The following is a 17,959-nucleotide window of genomic DNA, read 5'->3' on the forward strand; positions in this document are numbered from 1 at the left end:
TCAGCTGAAGCCACAGAGTCACTGGCAGGAGCAGTCTGTGACCAATCTGTGATGGCAGAGATCAGCACTAGGCACAAGAGGTAGGTAGGTAATAACCACCTGCCTGTTAGTTTTTATACCCATAGTAAAAAAAAAAGATAGTCCTGGATAAACCCTTTAATATTGTTTCTAGCATGTGTTCTATAGAGCATTGATAGCCCAAACTGAGTTATTAGCATGTGTAATTATTTACTGACCTGTGCATCTACATAATGATTTTGAAACTATTGAAGCATTTGCTTTTCAAGTTGCTCATCTAAGGATGTAAATTTGTCAAATTATATTCTAACATAACAGATGTTTTGGTATTAGTCTTTACACATAAATGGTGACTTGTATTTTTACAAAACCAAATGTGTATTCCCATCAATAGCATTTAAGGTACAGCTATAGGATACCAAGTGCAATAAATATCACAGTAATGGGGATTTCGCCACTACGATCCCACCATCCCACCAATTGTGAGGACAAAAGTCTTGAATCAATTATTACTCCTCTAAACCTCGAGCAAAGAATGAGTACAGTACCACTTACTCTTTCAAAGCAAAAATTGACAAACTAATTTTAACACTTACATAAGTCATAATCTTCTTCTTTCTCAAGGATGGCATCAGTAAGCACTCCAATATTACATTTCTATGAAAAAAATACACTTATCAGAATTCCATAAATGGAAGTATTATTAGTATAGAAATATATGATATAGTAATAAAGATTATTTTATATATAATTAGAGATTTGATAGTATTTTGATCTATAAAATCCATAAAGGCCTGGATACATTGGTCAATTATAATCAGAATTTGCCCATTTTTAGTCATGGTCACAATAATTGACCAGTGCAAATGTCGGAATACATCACCAATAAAACCATTGTTTTACCAATGATGCTCATTATTGCTTTGCCGTAAACACCTCTGTGAATGGAAGTGCTGTAAGTAAGCTGTGTTGCCAGCACATGCTCTCATTTGGTAACAATAATATATTTTGCAACAACAATGGTAAAGGAGAAATCTTATTCCTGCCAACAGCAAAGATCATTATCATCACTTTCTCATTTCAGACACTGCAAACCAAAGATCGCTCATTGGTAGTGTTGAGCATTCCGATACCGCAAGTATCGGGTATCGGCCGATACTTGCGGGTATCGGAATTCCGATACCGAGATCCGATACTTTTGTGGTATCGGGTATCGGTATCGAAACAACATTAATGTAAAAATGTGTAAAAGAGAGAATTAAAATAAAAAATATTGCTATACTCACCTCTCCGACGCAGCCTGCACCTTACCGAGGGAAGCGGCAGCGTCCTTTGTTTAAAATTCGCGCTTTTCTTTCCTTACGTGAAGTCCCGGCTTGTGATTGGTCGCATGTGACTGCGACGCAACCAATCACAAAGCCGGAGCGTAATTTTAAAATACTGAATGACCTGAAATTACGTCACGGCTTGCTGTGATTGGTTGCGTCGCCGCCACATGGGCGGCATGCGACCAATCACAAGCCGGGACTTCACGTAAGGAAAGAAAAGCGCGAATTTTAAACAAAGAACGCTGCCGCTTCCCTTGGTAAGGTGCAGGCTGCGTCGGAGAGGTGAGTATAGCAATATTTTTTATTTTAATTCTTTCTTTTACACATTAATATGGATCCCAGGGCCTGAAGGAGAGTTTCCTCTCCTTCAGACCCTGAGAACCATCAGGAATACCGTCCGATACTTGAGTCCCATTGACTTGTATTGGTATCGGGTATCGGTATCGGATTGGATCCGATACTTTGCCGGTATCGGCCGATACTTTCCGATACCGATACTTTCAAGTATCGGACGGTATCGCTCAACACTACTCATTGGTTGATTGAGAAGTTACATGTAAAGACACCTTAAAAGTGTCACAGAGAAATAGTCAATTCACCCTCTACTGGTTTTAAAGGGAACCTGTTACTAGATTTGGCTGATATAAGATATGGCCACCGCCTTTCAGGGCTTATCTACAGCATTCTATAATGCTAAATCAGTCAAAACAGGATTGTTTTTTATTATATTAATCGCATATTTATGACACTTATGTATCCAATTAGTTTTCCTAAGAAATAGAGTCATTATTCCTGAAATGCAATCAGTATTTTAGAATATTTATTTAATTTAACTTGGAAACTTTAAGTCATTTCATTTCAAAGAAACTGTGAACTTGATCTATGAGTTTCCTGTACTTTTCAAATTAGACAATTATGGCTTAGTATTATTGCTCAGAAACAAATTATTTTAGGCTAGCTTCTCAACACATTTGTGACTTTTAGAAATTAAATGTATACTACTAAAATGTATGTAATTGCATTTCTATTTTATGGATTTCTTGAAAACCATTCAGTTACACACAACTAGCATATACAGGTGCTTCTCACAAAATTAGAATATCTTCAAAAAGTTAATTTACTTCAGTTCTTCAATACAACAAGTGAAACTCATATATTATATAGAGTCATTACAAACAGAGTGATCTATTTCAAGTGTTTATTTCTGTTAATGTTGATGATTATGGCCCACAGCCAATGAAATCCCCAAACTCATTTTCTCAGTAAATTAGAATAATTAACAAAAAAACAAGGTCAAAGGCTTCCTAAGCATTTAAACATGTCCCTTAGTCTGTTTCAGTAGCCTCCACAATCATGGGGAAGACTGCTGACTTGACAGATAGGCAGTCATTGACACACTTCAGAAGGAGGGTAAGCCACAAAAGGTCATTGCTAAAGAAGCTGGATGTTCACAGAGTGCTGTATCCAAGCATTTTAATAGAAAGTTGAGTGGAAGGAAGCAGTGTGGTAGAAAAAGGCGCACAAGCAACCGGGATAACCGCAGCCTTGAGAGGATTGTTAAGAAAAAGACATTAAAAAATTTGGAGGAGATTCACAAGGAGTGAACTGCTGCTGGAGTCATTGCTTCAAGAGCCACCACAAACAGATGTATCCAGGACATGAGCTACAAGTGTCGCATTCCTTGTGTCAAGCCACTCACGATCAATTGACAATGCCAGAAGCATCTTAGCGGCACCAAGGAGAAAAAGAACTGGACTGTTGCTCAGTGGTCCAAGGTGTTGTTTTCAGATAAAAATAAATTCTGCATTTCATTTGGAAATCAAGATCCCAGACTCTGGAGGAAGAGCGGAGAGGCCACAATCCTAGCTGCTTGAGGTCTAGTGTGAAGTTTCCACAATCAGTGATGGTTTGCGGAGCCATGTCATCTGCTGGTGTAGGTGCAATGTGTTTTATCAAGACCAAAGTCAGCGCAGCTGTCTACCAGGAAATTTTAGAGCACTGCATGCTTCAGTCTCCTGAGAAGCTTTTTAGAGATGGAAATTTCATTCTTCAACAGGACTTGGCACCTGTCCACACTGTCAAAAGTACCACTACCTGATTTAAAAACAACAGTATCACTGTGCTTGATTGACCAGCAAACTCGCCTGACCTTAACCCCATAGAGAATTTATGGGGTATTGTCAAGAGGAAGATGAGAGACACTAGATCCAACAATGCAGATGAGCTGAAGGCTGCTGTCAATGCAACCTGGGCTTCCATAACATCTAAGCAGTGCCACAGGATTATCACCTCCATACTACACCGCACTGATGCAGTAATTGATGCATCATATTATAATTTTGCGAGAAGCACCTGCATTTGACTAAGGGTCTTTTCATTGTTACATTCACACATCCTGAAACTACCCATGTATACACTGGACATACCAATAGTGTTCAATTAACCAGACATATGTCAGAAAAGGATATTTTTGAGATACACCTTTTAAAAGAGCTAAATGCCCCTCTAGAGATCCAACATTTGTCTAACAGGCCATAAAAGTTAAATGAAATCTGTCAGGAGGACTTCATCAATCCCCCGCCTCAACCGCACCACACCAAAAAAAAGAAAAAAAATATTTATATGCGTGTGCAGCTCTCAAAAAGACAAGCTCAGTTTTACCTTTAGCTAAACAATCTGTTACTGCACCAATGAGAATTCTGCATTGGAAACTGTGCAAATGGGGCTCAATGAAGTGCTTAGAACCATGAAAACACTTTTTATGCCTCTTTTACTCCATCTCTGTTCCCGACCCAAAGTTGCCTTCTACCTTTTGAATGAGAGCTCAGCTGCTTATAACTTCAAAGAGCTGTCAAACAAGTAGGAAAATCACTGATGGGTGGGGAATAGAGCTGAATTGACTAAAGCTTGAGAAAGGACTGTCTGTCTAAAGGTATGGCTGGACTCATCTGCACAAGAGCTACAGGTGCAGATACATAGTCTTGGAAGGTGAAATCCTGATACCCTTTAAAGAATACTTATTACTAGTCTGGGGCTGCCTTTTTTTATTTAATGAAAGAGTAGGTGTCACGCCATTCTGTCTGTATCTGGTTTTTGGCGTGACAATGAATATGTTTGCTTTAACTCTTTGCTCCTTTCCCCCTAATTGAGCTGGGATACTGTTGGCTGCTACCTGTATGAAGCCTTCTCAGTTCTCTGATCTGCTGCACAGCCATACTTGGGTGGTTAGGTCTTTGCTCTGCTGCATGACCATCCGCATGTGCGGTCCCTGGTTGCCCCTGTGGAAGCTGTCCGTGGATTGCGAGGTGATTTGCAGCTGGTGCATGACTTTCCACGTGTGTCAGTGCGTGCAGTCTCAGCCTGGTGCCCTGAGCCTCAGTTCCTGCACTGATTGTGCTGTAATGGTTCATTTGTGCTTAGGGCGTGCGCAACCACACCTCCCCTGCTTTTATCAGGGTTAGGGTGTGTACTTGAAATGCTGTCCCCAGCCAATTGCTGAGGGGCAGCTCCTATATAAAGTTCCCCTGCTCTATGGGCAGGGCCTGAGCTACTCATAAAGCTCCTGAGCTTTGCTATGTGTGTTTGGTGTTTGTGTTCCTACACCTCTCCTGTCTATGTTTTGGTACGAAAGTCCTTGCCTTGATTACTGTTATGTCCTGTTCTGGCACCTGTCCTGGAGGCGGTATATCCAGGCCTGAATCCTTGATCCTGTACCTGACCCTGTCTGAACTGTGTCTGCTGTGTTATGCTCCTGGAATCCCTTTGCGTCTGGAGCCTCGCACCCAGTGACTTTGAGTCTCTTGTAACCGATGTTTCTGCTGAGCATCTACTACTCTGTTCTCTGGCTACCATGCGGTGCTAGCTCCTGGCAGGCCCAGCAATCCTGCGGTTCTAGCACCATGCCACTTGAGTTCCTTCCTAGGTCCGATGCCTGGAGTCTGATGACCACAGTCTGGAACCTGATAACTGCTGTATGGAGCTTGGAGCCTGATGACTGTGGTGGTGCCTGCAGGTCATGTCAGATGTCCAGATCCGAACGACTCCTGTCTGATGTCTGTTGATGACCCTGGGTCCAGATGTCCTGGTGTCCTGTCTGTACCCTGATGTCCTGCCTGTGTCCTGATGTCCTGATGACCTCATGTACCCTGATGTCCTGACATCCTCATGTGTCCTGATGTCTTGCCTGCATCCTGATGACCTCGTGTACCCTGATGTCCTGCCTGTGTCCTGATGTCCCGTCTATGTGTGCCTCGGTGATCTGTTGGTTCCTTGGGGTCCACTGGGTGGTACCCTTCAGGGAGGTGTGAAATCGGGAGCCTGGCATAGTCTTTACTTTAGTAAACTTTTCCTTCTCTATACCTGAAGTTGTGCTGTGTAATCAAGTCCTACGTGTTTCTTTCCTTTTACATGCTCAGTTGCCACAGAACCCTGGTCTCTGCCCTCCCCTAGTTCGGGTAGGCCTGGGTCCCCCTCTGCGGTATAAAGGGTCCGTATTGCGTCCCGGGGGGATGCGCGCCCCACGCCCTCGTGGTCGGTTGGCGTGGGGGCGTCTATGGGCTGGGCCACATCAGCTGCTGCAGCTGACCGTGACAGTAGGCATCCTCAGACTGGTAAATTTATTAAATATCACCTATTAACATGGGGTGACAAGGATCCTTATTGTCTCCCTAAATGTCCCAAGTTTCTATCAAAGGTCGGATCTAAACTTCTGGGTAGAGGGATCTTGTAGAGCGAAATCCCACAACATTCCGTGGCCTTACAGGTTGTGAAACAGCACTAACCCAGCCATGCTGCATAAACCCAGCCATGCTGCATATTTTACTGAGCAGTTTCTGAACCGTAACAGCATTAGAGCAGTTATCATTTGGTAACAGATTAGGAAATGATTCAAAAGAACTGTCAGTGCAAAGAAAGAGATATCTTGATAACATGCAAAATTTTGCTCTTTCACACTGAGGGGGGCAGAGAGAGTACTAGGATACCACTCTGCAGTTGAACCCAACCTTTGCTAGAAAATCTGGTCCTTTATGCGGGCAGTAGGGACCCCTTTGAACTCTTTTGTTAACAGTTGATATTTAGAAAAATTAACTTTCTGAAGCAGACCGCACTTTACTTACATAAAACGGTCATGCCCCGATACTGGAGATACTGTAGATACTCTACTAAGGGTTTACAAAGGCTGTCTTTGCATTAAAAGAATAAATAAAAAGGCTTGGATACAGTCGCAGGAGTCCTCAGAGTGTTATATACTGCATGTCTTCAGAGTAATCGCAGACTTTTGAACAGTGTTGATGTGTAACAAAGCAACTTTTTTTGGGCTAAATTAGACAGATTAAATTCTAAATGAATTTTAGGAAACTCCCTTCTCTGTGAACCACATTTTAAAAAATAAATACAGGATATTTTCACAATTTACCTATTAATATTAAGGGAATTGTACATTATTGTTTAGGCTTGCAGATGTTGTAGTTATTAGGTCACCACTGCCGACTATCAAAAAGATCTAAGCAGCATCAGAGTGGAGCTGGACCTGGGGAGGCTGACTATTGCTGTGGTTGTTGTAGTTGGAAACAAACACATCAAGAAAAGTTAATCCTGGACAAATATTTTGTTGAAAATATATTTACAAAATATTTATTGAGCAATAGTGTTGAGCATTCCGATACCGCAATGTTGTGAGTTTGGTTTTTGGGCTCCCCCGGTGGTCACTGGTGGTACTGGACTTGTGTGCTTCACTTTCTCTGTTCACCTGTTTCCATCAGGATATGGGTGTATCCTATTTAGCCTTGCTGCTCAGTTATTCTAGTGCCGGCCATCAATGTAACCAGAGCCTTTCTGTTGCATGTTCCTGCTTCTAGACTACTATCAGCTAAGTTGGACTCTTAGTCCTAAGTTTGTTTTGCATTTTTGTTCCAGTTCACAGTTATGTTATTTTTCTGTAGCTGGAAGCTCTTGTGGGCCGAAATTGCCACTCCGGTGTCATGAGTTGACACATGAGTCTTAAAGGGAACCTGTCACCACGTTTTTGGAAGATGGGATAAAAATAGCGTTAAATAGGGGCAGAGGTGGGCGTTACATTAGTGTGTTTGTTATGCGTTTATTACCCACCTAAGTTGCCGAAATACCTTTGCAAAGTCTCCGTTTTCGCCTGTCAATCAGGCTGGTCTGGTCAAAAGGGCGTTGTCTTCCCCCAGATTTTGGGTAGTTTTCCATTGGTGGCGTAGTGGTGTGCGTATGCCCAAAGTCCTGAATCCTCTGCCAGGGGATTTAAAAGAGCGCGCTGTTCGTTTTCATTGGTGATCGGTGGGCGCGGCCATCTTCCTTTGGCCGCGCGTGCGCAGAAGCGGCGCTCTGCTGGCCGCGGCTTCAGGAAAATGGCCGCGGGATGCCGCGCGTGCGCAGATGGATATCGCGGCGGCCATTTTCCTGAAGCCGCGGCCAGCAGAGCGCCGCTTCTGCGCACGCGCGGCCAAAGGAAGATGGCCGCGCCCACCGATCACCAATGAAAACGAACAGCGCGCTCTTTTAAATCCCCTGGCAGAGGATTCGGGACCTTGGGCATGCGCACACCACTACGCCACCAACGGAAAACTACGCAAAATCTGGGGGAAGACAACGCCCTTTTGACCAGACCAGCCTGATTGACAGGCGAAAACGGAGACTTTGCAAAGGTATTTCGGCAACTTAGGTGGGTAATAAACCCATAACAAACACACTAATGTAATGCCCACCTCTGCCCCTATTTAACGCTATTTTTATCCCATCTTCCAAAAACGTGGTGACAGGTTCCCTTTAAAGTAATTTCGGGATGGTATTTTAATAGGGTTTTCAGCTGACCGTGAAGTTCCCTATTGTATCTTCTTGCTATCTAGTAAGCGGACCTCGCTTTGCTGAACCTACCTTCATACTGCGTATGTCTTTTCCTCTGAACTCACCGTCAATATATGTGGGGGGCTTCTGTCTCCTTTTTGGGGGAATTTCCCTAGAGGTAAGCCAGGTCTGTCTTTTCCTCTATTAGGGTTAGTTAGTCCTCCGGCTGGCGCTAGGCGTCCAGGGATAAAACGTAGGTACGCCACCCGGCCACTGTTAGTTGTGTGGTAGGTTTAGCTCACGGTCAGCTCGAGATTCCATCACCCAAGAGCTGTTCTGTTATTTATGTTCTCTGACGTTCCCTTGCCATTGGGAACCATGACAGTATGGCCGGCCCAGTGTTAAAACCGTTGGCAGAAGAAAGGAGAGAAAAAGAAGTCTGCAGATTTTTTTTTTTTTCCTCTGAGCTTGCTCTATAGTTGACTTAGTTGCATTTCTGCTCTAATTGCAGCCTTTGTCTCTCTCTCTCCTTCTAATCCTTGAATGGCTCTGATCTCACCTGATTAAAATGGATCCTCAGAGTTTGGCTACAGGTTTGAATAATCTTGCTACGAAGGTTCAAAATTTACAGGATTTTGTTATTCATGCTCCTATATCTGAACCTAGAATTCCTATACCAGAATTTTTCTCCGGGGATAGATCTCATTTCCTGAATTTCAAAAATAATTGTAAATTATTTCTTTCCCTGAGATCTCGCTCCACTGGAGATCCCGCACAGCAGGTTAGGATAGTAATTTCCTTGCTGCGGGGTGACCCTCAAGACTGGGCATTTGCATTGGCACCCGGGGATCCTGCGTTGCTCAATGTGGATGCGTTTTTTCTGGCTTTGGGATTGCTTTATGAGGAACCTAACTTAGAGATTCAGGCTGAAAAAGCCTTGATGGCCCTATCTCAAGGGCAAGATGAAGCTGAAATATACTGCCAAAAATTTCGTAAATGGTCTGTGCTTACTCAGTGGAATGAGTGCGCCCTGGTGGCGAATTTCAGAGAGGGTCTCTCTGATGCCATTAAAGATGTTATGGTGGGGTTCCCTGCACCTACAGGTCTGAATGAGTCCATGACAATGGCTATTCAGATTGATCGGCGTTTGCGGGAGCGCAAACCTGTGCACCATTTGGCGGTGTCTTCTGAGAAGGCTCCAGAAAATATGCAATGTGATAGAATTCTGTCCAGAAGCGAACGGCAGAATTTTAGGCGAAAAAATGGGTTGTGCTTCTATTGTGGTGATTCAACTCATGTTATATCAGCATGCTCTAAACGTACAAAAAAGGTTGATAAGTCTATTTCAATTGGCACTTTACAGTCTAAGTTTATTCTGTCTGTGACCTTGATTTGTTCATTATCGTCAATTACCGCGGATGCCTATGTCGACTCTGGCGCCGCTTTGAGTCTAATGGATTGGTCCTTTGCCAGGCGCTGTGGGTTTGATCTAGAGCCTCTGGAAGTTCCTATACCTCTGAAGGGTATTGACTCTACACCATTGGCTAGTAATAGACCACAATACTGGACGCAAGTGACTATGCGTATGAATCCAGACCATCAGGAGATGATTCGCTTCCTTGTGTTGTACAATCTACATGACGTTTTGGTGCTCGGATTACCATGGTTACAATCTCATAACCCAGTCCTTGACTGGAAAGCAATGTCTGTGTTAAGCTGGGGATGTCAGGGGGCTCATGGGGACGTACCTTTGGTTTCCATTTCATCATCTATTCCCTCTGAGATTCCGGAATTTTTATCTGATTATCGTGATGTTTTTGAGGAGCCTAAGCTTGGTTCACTACCTCCTCACAGAGATTGCGATTGTACCATAGATCTGATTCCGGGCAGTAAATTTCCAAAGGGTCGTTTATTTAATCTATCTGTACCTGAACATGCTGCTATGCGAGAATATATTAAGGAGTCCCTGGAAAAGGGACATATTCGTCCTTCTTCATCTCCCTTAGGAGCCGGTTTTTTCTTTGTATCTAAAAAAGATGGCTCTTTGAGGCCGTGTATTGATTATCGACTCTTGAATAAAATTACAGTCAAATATCAGTATCCTCTGCCACTGCTGACTGATTTGTTTGCTCGAATAAAAGGGGCTAAGTGGTTCTCTAAGATTGATCTCCGTGGGGCGTATAATTTGGTGCGAATTAAGCAGGGGGATGAGTGGAAAACCGCATTTAATACGCCCGAGGGCCATTTTGAGTATTTAGTAATGCCTTTTGGTCTTTCAAATGCCCCTTCAGTCTTTCAGTCCTTTATGCATGACATTTTCCGTGAATATTTGGATAAATTTATGATCGTGTATCTGGATGATATTTTGATTTTTTCGGATGACTGGGATTCTCATGTCCAACAGGTCAGGAGGGTTTTTCAGGTTTTGCAGGCTAATTCCTTGTGTGTGAAGGGTTCTAAGTGTATTTTTGGGGTTCAAAAGATTTCTTTTTTGGGGTACATTTTTTCCCCCTCTTCCATTGAGATGGATCCTGTCAAGGTTCGGGCTATTTGTGATTGGACGCAACCTTCTTCTCTTAAGAGCCTTCAGAAATTTTTGGGCTTTGCTAATTTTTATCGTCGATTTATAACTGGTTTTTCTGATGTTGCTAAACCTTTGACTGATTTGACCAAAAAGGGTGCTGATGTTGCTGATTGGTCCCCTGCTGCTGTGGAGGCCTTTCGGGAGCTTAAGCGCCGCTTTTCTTCCGCCCCTGTGTTGCGTCAGCCTGATGTTACTCTTCCTTTTCAGGTTGAGGTCGATGCTTCCGAGATCGGAGCTGGGGCGGTCTTGTCACAGAAAAGTTCCGACTGCTCCGTGATGAGACCTTGTGCGTTCTTTTCTCGAAAATTTTCGCCCGCCGAGCGAAATTATGATATTGGTAATCGGGAGCTTTTGGCTATGAAGTGGGCTTTTGAGGAGTGGCGTCATTGGCTTGAGGGGGCTAGACATCAGGTGGTGGTATTGACCGATCACAAGAATTTGATTTATCTTGAGTCTGCCAGGCGCCTGAATCCTAGACAGGCGCGCTGGTCGTTGTTTTTCTCTCGGTTTAATTTTGTGGTCTCATACTTACCAGGTTCTAAAAATGTGAAGGCGGATGCCCTTTCTAGGAGTTTTGAGCCTGATTCCCCTGGTGATTCTGAACCTTCAGGTATCCTTAAGGATGGGGTGATATTATCTGCTGTTTCCCTAGACCTGCGACGGGCTTTGCAGGAGTTTCAGGCGGATAGACCTGATCGTTGCCCGCCTGGTAGACTGTTTGTTCCTGATGATTGGACCAGTAGAGTCATCTCGGAGGTTCATTCTTCTGTGTTGGCAGGTCATCCCGGGATCTTTGGTACCAGGGATTTGGTGGCTAGGTCCTTCTGGTGGCCTTCCCTGTCTCGAGATGTACGAGTTTTTGTGCAGTCTTGTGATGTTTGTGCTCGGGCCAAACCTTGTTGTTCTCAGGCTAGCGGATTGTTGTTATCTTTGCCTATTCCGAAGAGGCCTTGGACTCACATCTCTATGGATTTTATTTCTGATCTCCCTGTTTCTCAGAAAATGTCTGTCATCTGGGTGGTGTGTGACCGTTTTTCAAAGATGGTTCATTTGGTGCACTTGCCTAAGTTGCCTTCCTCATCTGAGTTGGTTCCTCTGTTTTTTCAAAATGTGGTTCGCTTGCATGGTATTCCGGAGAATATCGTTTCTGACAGGGGGACCCAGTTCGTGTCTAGATTTTGGCGGGCGTTCTGTGCTAGGATGGGCATTGATTTGTCTTTTTCGTCTGCGTTCCATCCTCAGACTAATGGCCAGACTGAGCGAACTAATCAGACCTTGGAGACTTATTTGAGGTGTTTTGTGTCTGCGGATCAGGATGACTGGGTTGCCTTTTTGCCGTTGGCGGAGTTTGCCGATACCGAGTTCCGATATTTTTGTGATATTGGAATTCGGAATTGGAAGTTCCCAGTGTATGGTTCCCAGGGTCTGGAGGAGAGGAGACTCTCCTTCAGGCCCTGGGATCCATATTCATGTAAAAAATAAAGAATTAAAATAAAAAATATGGATATACTCACCCCTCCGGCGGACCCTGGACCTTAGTGTTGTAACCGGCAGCCTCCGTTCCTAAGAATGCAGTGAGTATAGGACCTGCGATGACGTCGCGGCTTGTGATTGGTCGCGTGAGCGGTCACATGAGCGGTCACGCGACCAATCACAAGCCGCGACGTCATCGAAGGTCCTTCACTCCCTGCATTCTTAGGAACGGAGGCAGACGCTTGGACCGGTGAGAGCCGAGGCCGTCTGAGGGGTGAGTATATTAATATTTTTTATTTTTATTCTTTATTTTATACATGAATATAGATCACAGGGCCTGAAGGAGAGTTTCCTCTCCTTCAGACCCTGGGAACCATTCCGATATTTTGTGTCCCATTGATATGCATTGGTATCGGGTATCGGTATCGGCGATATCCGATATTTTTTGGATATCGGCCGATCCAATCCGATACCGATACCTTTGCATATCAGAAGGTATCGCTCAACACTATTGAGCAACTTTTGTTATATAATTTCAGGCAGCATTAGAAACTCTCACATGATACCTTTTTGTAAAATAACTGTTAACATAATAAAAATTCATATTACCTCAAAAACTTGATGTGGACTAGTGACTTGTGTTGGATTTATTGCAATGTAGTCTCTCAGTTCATCAGATACCTAGAGAAAAGCAGCTTATTGATTTACAAAAAAAATTAAAACAAGTAAATAAATATTTACAAAAAACACTCCCCATTGTTATTCTGTCTGTATGTAATTTTGCATTGTGTGGCATTTTATGATTTTGATTTTTGTATTCATTAACTATAAATCTGTTAAATGCAGTGCTGTGGAGTCAGAGTCATGGAGTCAGAGTCGAAGTCGGTGTCCATTTTGGTGAAAAATGGGCCGACTCCTAAAATACTGTATATAATAAATTGGGATCAGGAGTTCAATGCAGGGTGTGGTGTAAATTTATACATAAGAATTTGGGAAAGTCATCTTAGAGAAATCTTTAACTTTGGTTTATCTTTAACTTTGGGAAAGTAGTTATGGATAAAAAGATTGGTATTTATAAAGAACTATAATCTTAAAGGACCACCCCATGAAGATACTACAATTATTAAAATTATAATTTTTTTTTCATAGACAAAGCCTGAATTACAATAACAGTACTTTCAGAAAATAAATTGTTCTTACCCTTTTTGTGGTAATTTCTTGTCTATCCCCAAGTAGCTTTACACTTTTATCCAAAACTGAAAGTCCAACCATTGAATTTGGCTCAGTCACATTAATCATCAGAGAGACTTTATCAAATGGATTGGCTTGCACTTTATTCCATGACACAAAAATCTAAAATTGACAAATCTATTTAAGATGTTTGATTTGCAGTTAGACTTATTCAAATTACATGTCAATAGTAGATAACAGTAAAACATTACAATATATTTCATGACAAACAGTTTAATGATTCTTTATGGCAATTCTTTCCACTTAAGCCCATGATTGGCTGCAATAGCCAAATGACCACTTCCTGATTGATGCAGATAATCACAGAACTCAGCCATCCTGTGACTGAAGGATAGGACATAATCGCTTCCTGTCCTGGTGAAAACTATTGCACTTGCAGTACATGATCTCAATGGTTTAAAGCAGGTGGGCATGCCTTACTTTATTATGTTCTAACTAGTGATGAACGAGCATTAAAATGTTCAGGCTCTCGTTACTCATAACAAGCTTTCCGTAATGCTCAAGTGCTTGTTTCAAATAACGAGTATAATGGAAGTCAATGGAAAACTTGAGCATTTTTCTGGTGGACCTTCAAAGGAGGTCTTTGGGGAATTAAAATTGCTGAAGTGGATTGAAAAATTGTACAAATGGAATGGTAACAGCAGGGGAAAGATGCCTGGATGCATTTCTGACTCACAGGTCACTTCTGGGAACAATGTTGTCAGAGTATTACACCACTCCTACTGACTGGCAGTAAAACAGACAAGCCTGAAACAAATATGGATTTTACAGGAAAAAATGTTAAGAAGCATTCTTTCCTGTATAATTTGTATATAAGGTGAAATAAAAAAAGAGAGAAAAAAAAGCCTGATCCACTTTTAGGCTAAGTTCACATATAGCGTTTTTGCTGCATTCCTGCAGTGTTTTTGCACTTTCTCACTGCTTTAAATGGTGAAAAACCAATTTTTTGGTAAATGTAATTATAACACTTTAATGCCTTTTTTTGGGGCATATGGTGTGTGTGACATGGTGAGACACATCCAGTTTAATTTAGGAAGGAGGTACTGTGATACTCCACCAAGCCTATACAGACAATGCAAAAAGGTGCAGCGACTCCTATGCTCATAAAACAATGCACTATGTGTAATGTCTAACAAAACTTAGAAGGAGACTCTCCGATACACCCTGCAAAACATGCAGGTGAGGGCCTCTGACGCATAGACACATAGAGGAGGACTCTGATTAAATTCTGGTACTATTTTAACCCTTTAACGACTGCCAATACGCCTTTTAACAACGGCAATTAAGGGTACTTAAACCACAGAGAAGTTAATTAATGGTGCTGTTGAAAAAGTGTATAGCGCCCCCCAGAGTCTGAATTTCTCCAGGATCTTGGCTACCAGGGATAGCTGAGACCCCAGAGGACATGATTTACATCAGTTTTTATTGACCCCGGTGTTGCGATCACCGTTATTAATGGTAAAACGGCGGCTGCAAAAAAATAAAAAAGTCCCATTTTCCATTTGATTTCTCTCTCCTCTGATGTGATCGCATCTCAGAGTAGAGATAAATAGGTTCCCCCGGTCCCGCGATCGCTCCCTATGTACATCTGGAGTCCAGGAATCCCCCTGTGATGTCCCCCATCGCCTTCTTTTGGGAGAAAATGGTGGGCGCATGCACCGTGTGTCTGCCGAGATCTGCCGGCCAGCATCTGGCAACAATAGGAACATTTTCCTATTGGTTCATTTTGATCACTGTGATAGATACTATCACAGTGATCAATATAAAAAGTAAACAAAACCCCCTTGCATCACCCCTTTAGACAGGGATAAATAATAAAATGAAAAAAATAAATGCATTTTCATTTTTCCATTAGGGTTAGAGTTGGGCAAAAGTAAGTTGGGCTAAAGTTAGGGTTAGGGTTAGGGTTAGGGCTAGGGTTAGGGCTAAGGTTAGGGCTAGGGTTATGGCTAGGGCTAGGGTTAGGGTCAGGGTTAGGGCAAAGGTTAGGGCTAGGTTTAAGGTTAGATTTATAATTGGGATAAAAGTTAGAGGTGTGTTAGGGTTAGGTTTGTGGTTAGGGTTATGGTTAGGGTTGGGATTAGGGTTAGGGGAGTGTTGTGGTTAGGGTTGTTGTTAGGGATGGGATTAGGGTAAGGGGTGTGTTGTGGTTAGGGTTTGGATTAGGGTTAAGGGTGTGTTGGGGTTAGGGTGAGAATTAAAATTGAGGGGTTTCCACTGTTTAAGTACATCCCTCCCTTCTGATCCCTGCCATGCACCAAAACAGTGGATTTCCCCAACATATGGGGTGTTGGCGTACTCAGGAGAAATTGCACAACACATTTTGAGGCCCATTTTCTCCTGATACCCTTGTAAAAATGGGCAGCATGGTGGAGTCCTGGGTTCAAGCCCCACTTAGGACAACATCTGCAAAGAGTTTGTATGTTCTCTCCGTGTTTGCGTGGGATTCCTCCGGGTACTCCGGTTTCTGCCCACATTCCAAAGACATACTGATAGGGAATTTAGATTGTGAGCCCCAACGGGGACAGCGACGATAATGAGTGCAAACTGTAAAGCGCTGCAGAATATGTTAGCGCTATATAAAAATAAAGATTATTATTATTAAAAATAAAAAGTTCCAAAGTAATTTTTTTGTGAAAAAAGTAAAATGTTCATTTTTTCTTCCACATTGCTTTTGTTCTTGTAAAGCATCTGAAGGGTTAATAAACTTTTTGAATGTGGTTTTGCGCACCTTGAGGAGTGCAGTTTTTAGAATGGTGTCACTTTTGGATATTTTCTGTTATATTGACCCCCCAAAGTCACTTCAAATGTGAGGTGGTCCCTAAAAAAATGGTTTTGTAAATTTTGTTGCAAAATTAAGAAATTTTGTTTCCAAATGTTATTTATTAAGTATTTTGTGTGACACCGCTCTCTGGTATAAGGGCATAAAAATTCAAAGTTGAAAATTGCAAATATTTCTAAATTTTTCGTCATATTTCCATTTTTTTCATAAATAAATGCAAGTCATATCGAATAAATTTTACAACTAACATGAAGTACAATATGTCACGAAAAAACAGTCTCAGAATCAGTGGGATCCGTTGAAGCGTTCCAGAGTTATAACCACATAAATTGACAGTGGTCAGAATTGTAAAAATTGGCTTGGTCATTAAGCAGTAAATTGGCTCTGTCACTAAGGGGTTAAGATTCTGACTCTGAAACTGACTAAGGCTATGCAGTCACTGTAAGTCCTTGATTAAACTTACAAGGAGGTGTTGAAATACAGCCAGCAAGACACATAGAGGAGGGAATCTGTTTCAAATCTGGTCCATTTTTACAAATTTTCTGACTCCAAAACTGGAAAACTATATGCAGTCAATGCAAGGCCTACCTAAACTTACAAGCAGGCATTCCAATACAGACAGCATAGAGGGGGGACTCTGAATACAGTTTTGGACAATTTTTTAAAGATTGAGACCCTGAGATAGGTTAATATCTGCCATCCACCATCCAATGCACTATGTGCACTATGTGCAAGACCTGACAAAAATTAGTAAAAGGCACACCAACTCACCCAGTAAGACATGCAGGTGAGGGCCTCAGAAAACCCTTTTTTAACCTTATTAACCCCTTTCTGCCAGCTGACGGAATAGTACGTCAGCTGGCAGTATCCCCCACTTTGATGTGGGCTCCGGCGGTGAGTCCACCTTAAAGTCATGACATGTCAGCTGTTTTGAACAGCTGACATGTGCCTGCAATAGGCGTGGGGGGAATTGCGATCTGCTCGTGCCTATTAACTAGTTAAATGCTGCTGCCAAACTCTGACAGCAGCATTTAACAAGTGCTTCCGGCCATTGGGCTGGAAATATGTGCATCGCTGACCCCTGTCACGTGATCGGGGTCATCTGTGCATTGCCATCACAACCGCAGGTCTCCTTGAGACCTCTATGGTGGTTGATGATGGATTGCTATGAGCGCATTCCTGTGGTCGTCGTTCATAGCAATGCTGTAATTCAGCTACATAGAGGTGATCTGTGCATCACCTCTATGTAGCAGATGTAGTTGTGGCAGCTTCTAGCTTCTAGCCTCCCACGGAGGCTAAAAAATCTAAACGCCAGAATTACATTTTTTTGGTCGCCGCAACATTGCATTAGAATGCAATAATGGGCGATCAAAAGAACATATCTGCACAAAAGTGGTATCATTAAAAATGTCAGCTTGGCACACAAAAAATAAGCCCTCACCCAACCCGACATCATGAAAAATGGAAACTCTACGGGTAATGGAAAATTGCGCAATTTTTTTTTTCTAGCAAATTTTGGAATTTTTTTTCACCACTTAGATAAAAGAGAACCTAGACATGTTTGGTGTTTATGAACTCATAATGACCTGGAGAATCATAATGACCAGTCAATTTTAGCATTTAGTCAGCTTAGCCAAAAAGCCAATCAAAAAACAAGTGTGGGATTGCACTTTTTTGCAATTTCACCACACGTGGAATTTTTTTCCCATTTTC

The 17,959-nt window shown here is 42.4% G+C and overlaps 1 protein-coding gene across 2 annotated transcripts in view; it reads right to left on the bottom strand.

Moving 5' to 3' along the window:
* CD109 (CD109 molecule) overlaps positions 1–17,959 on the bottom strand; it is a 444,636-nt gene that overhangs the window by 169,767 nt on the left and 256,910 nt on the right. For both annotated transcript variants that reach the window (XM_077289898.1, XM_077289899.1), the window contains 3 exons: positions 13,414–13,566; positions 12,823–12,894; positions 615–675 (listed from right to left, as the gene is read on the bottom strand). In XM_077289898.1, the coding sequence (XP_077146013.1) occupies positions 615–675; positions 12,823–12,894; positions 13,414–13,566 (286 nt within the window). The remainder of the gene's footprint in view (positions 1–614; positions 676–12,822; positions 12,895–13,413; positions 13,567–17,959) is intronic.

The sequence above is a fragment of the Ranitomeya variabilis genome, chromosome 2 (genome assembly GCF_051348905.1).
Source record: "Ranitomeya variabilis isolate aRanVar5 chromosome 2, aRanVar5.hap1, whole genome shotgun sequence".
NCBI lineage: Eukaryota > Metazoa > Chordata > Amphibia > Anura > Dendrobatidae > Ranitomeya > Ranitomeya variabilis.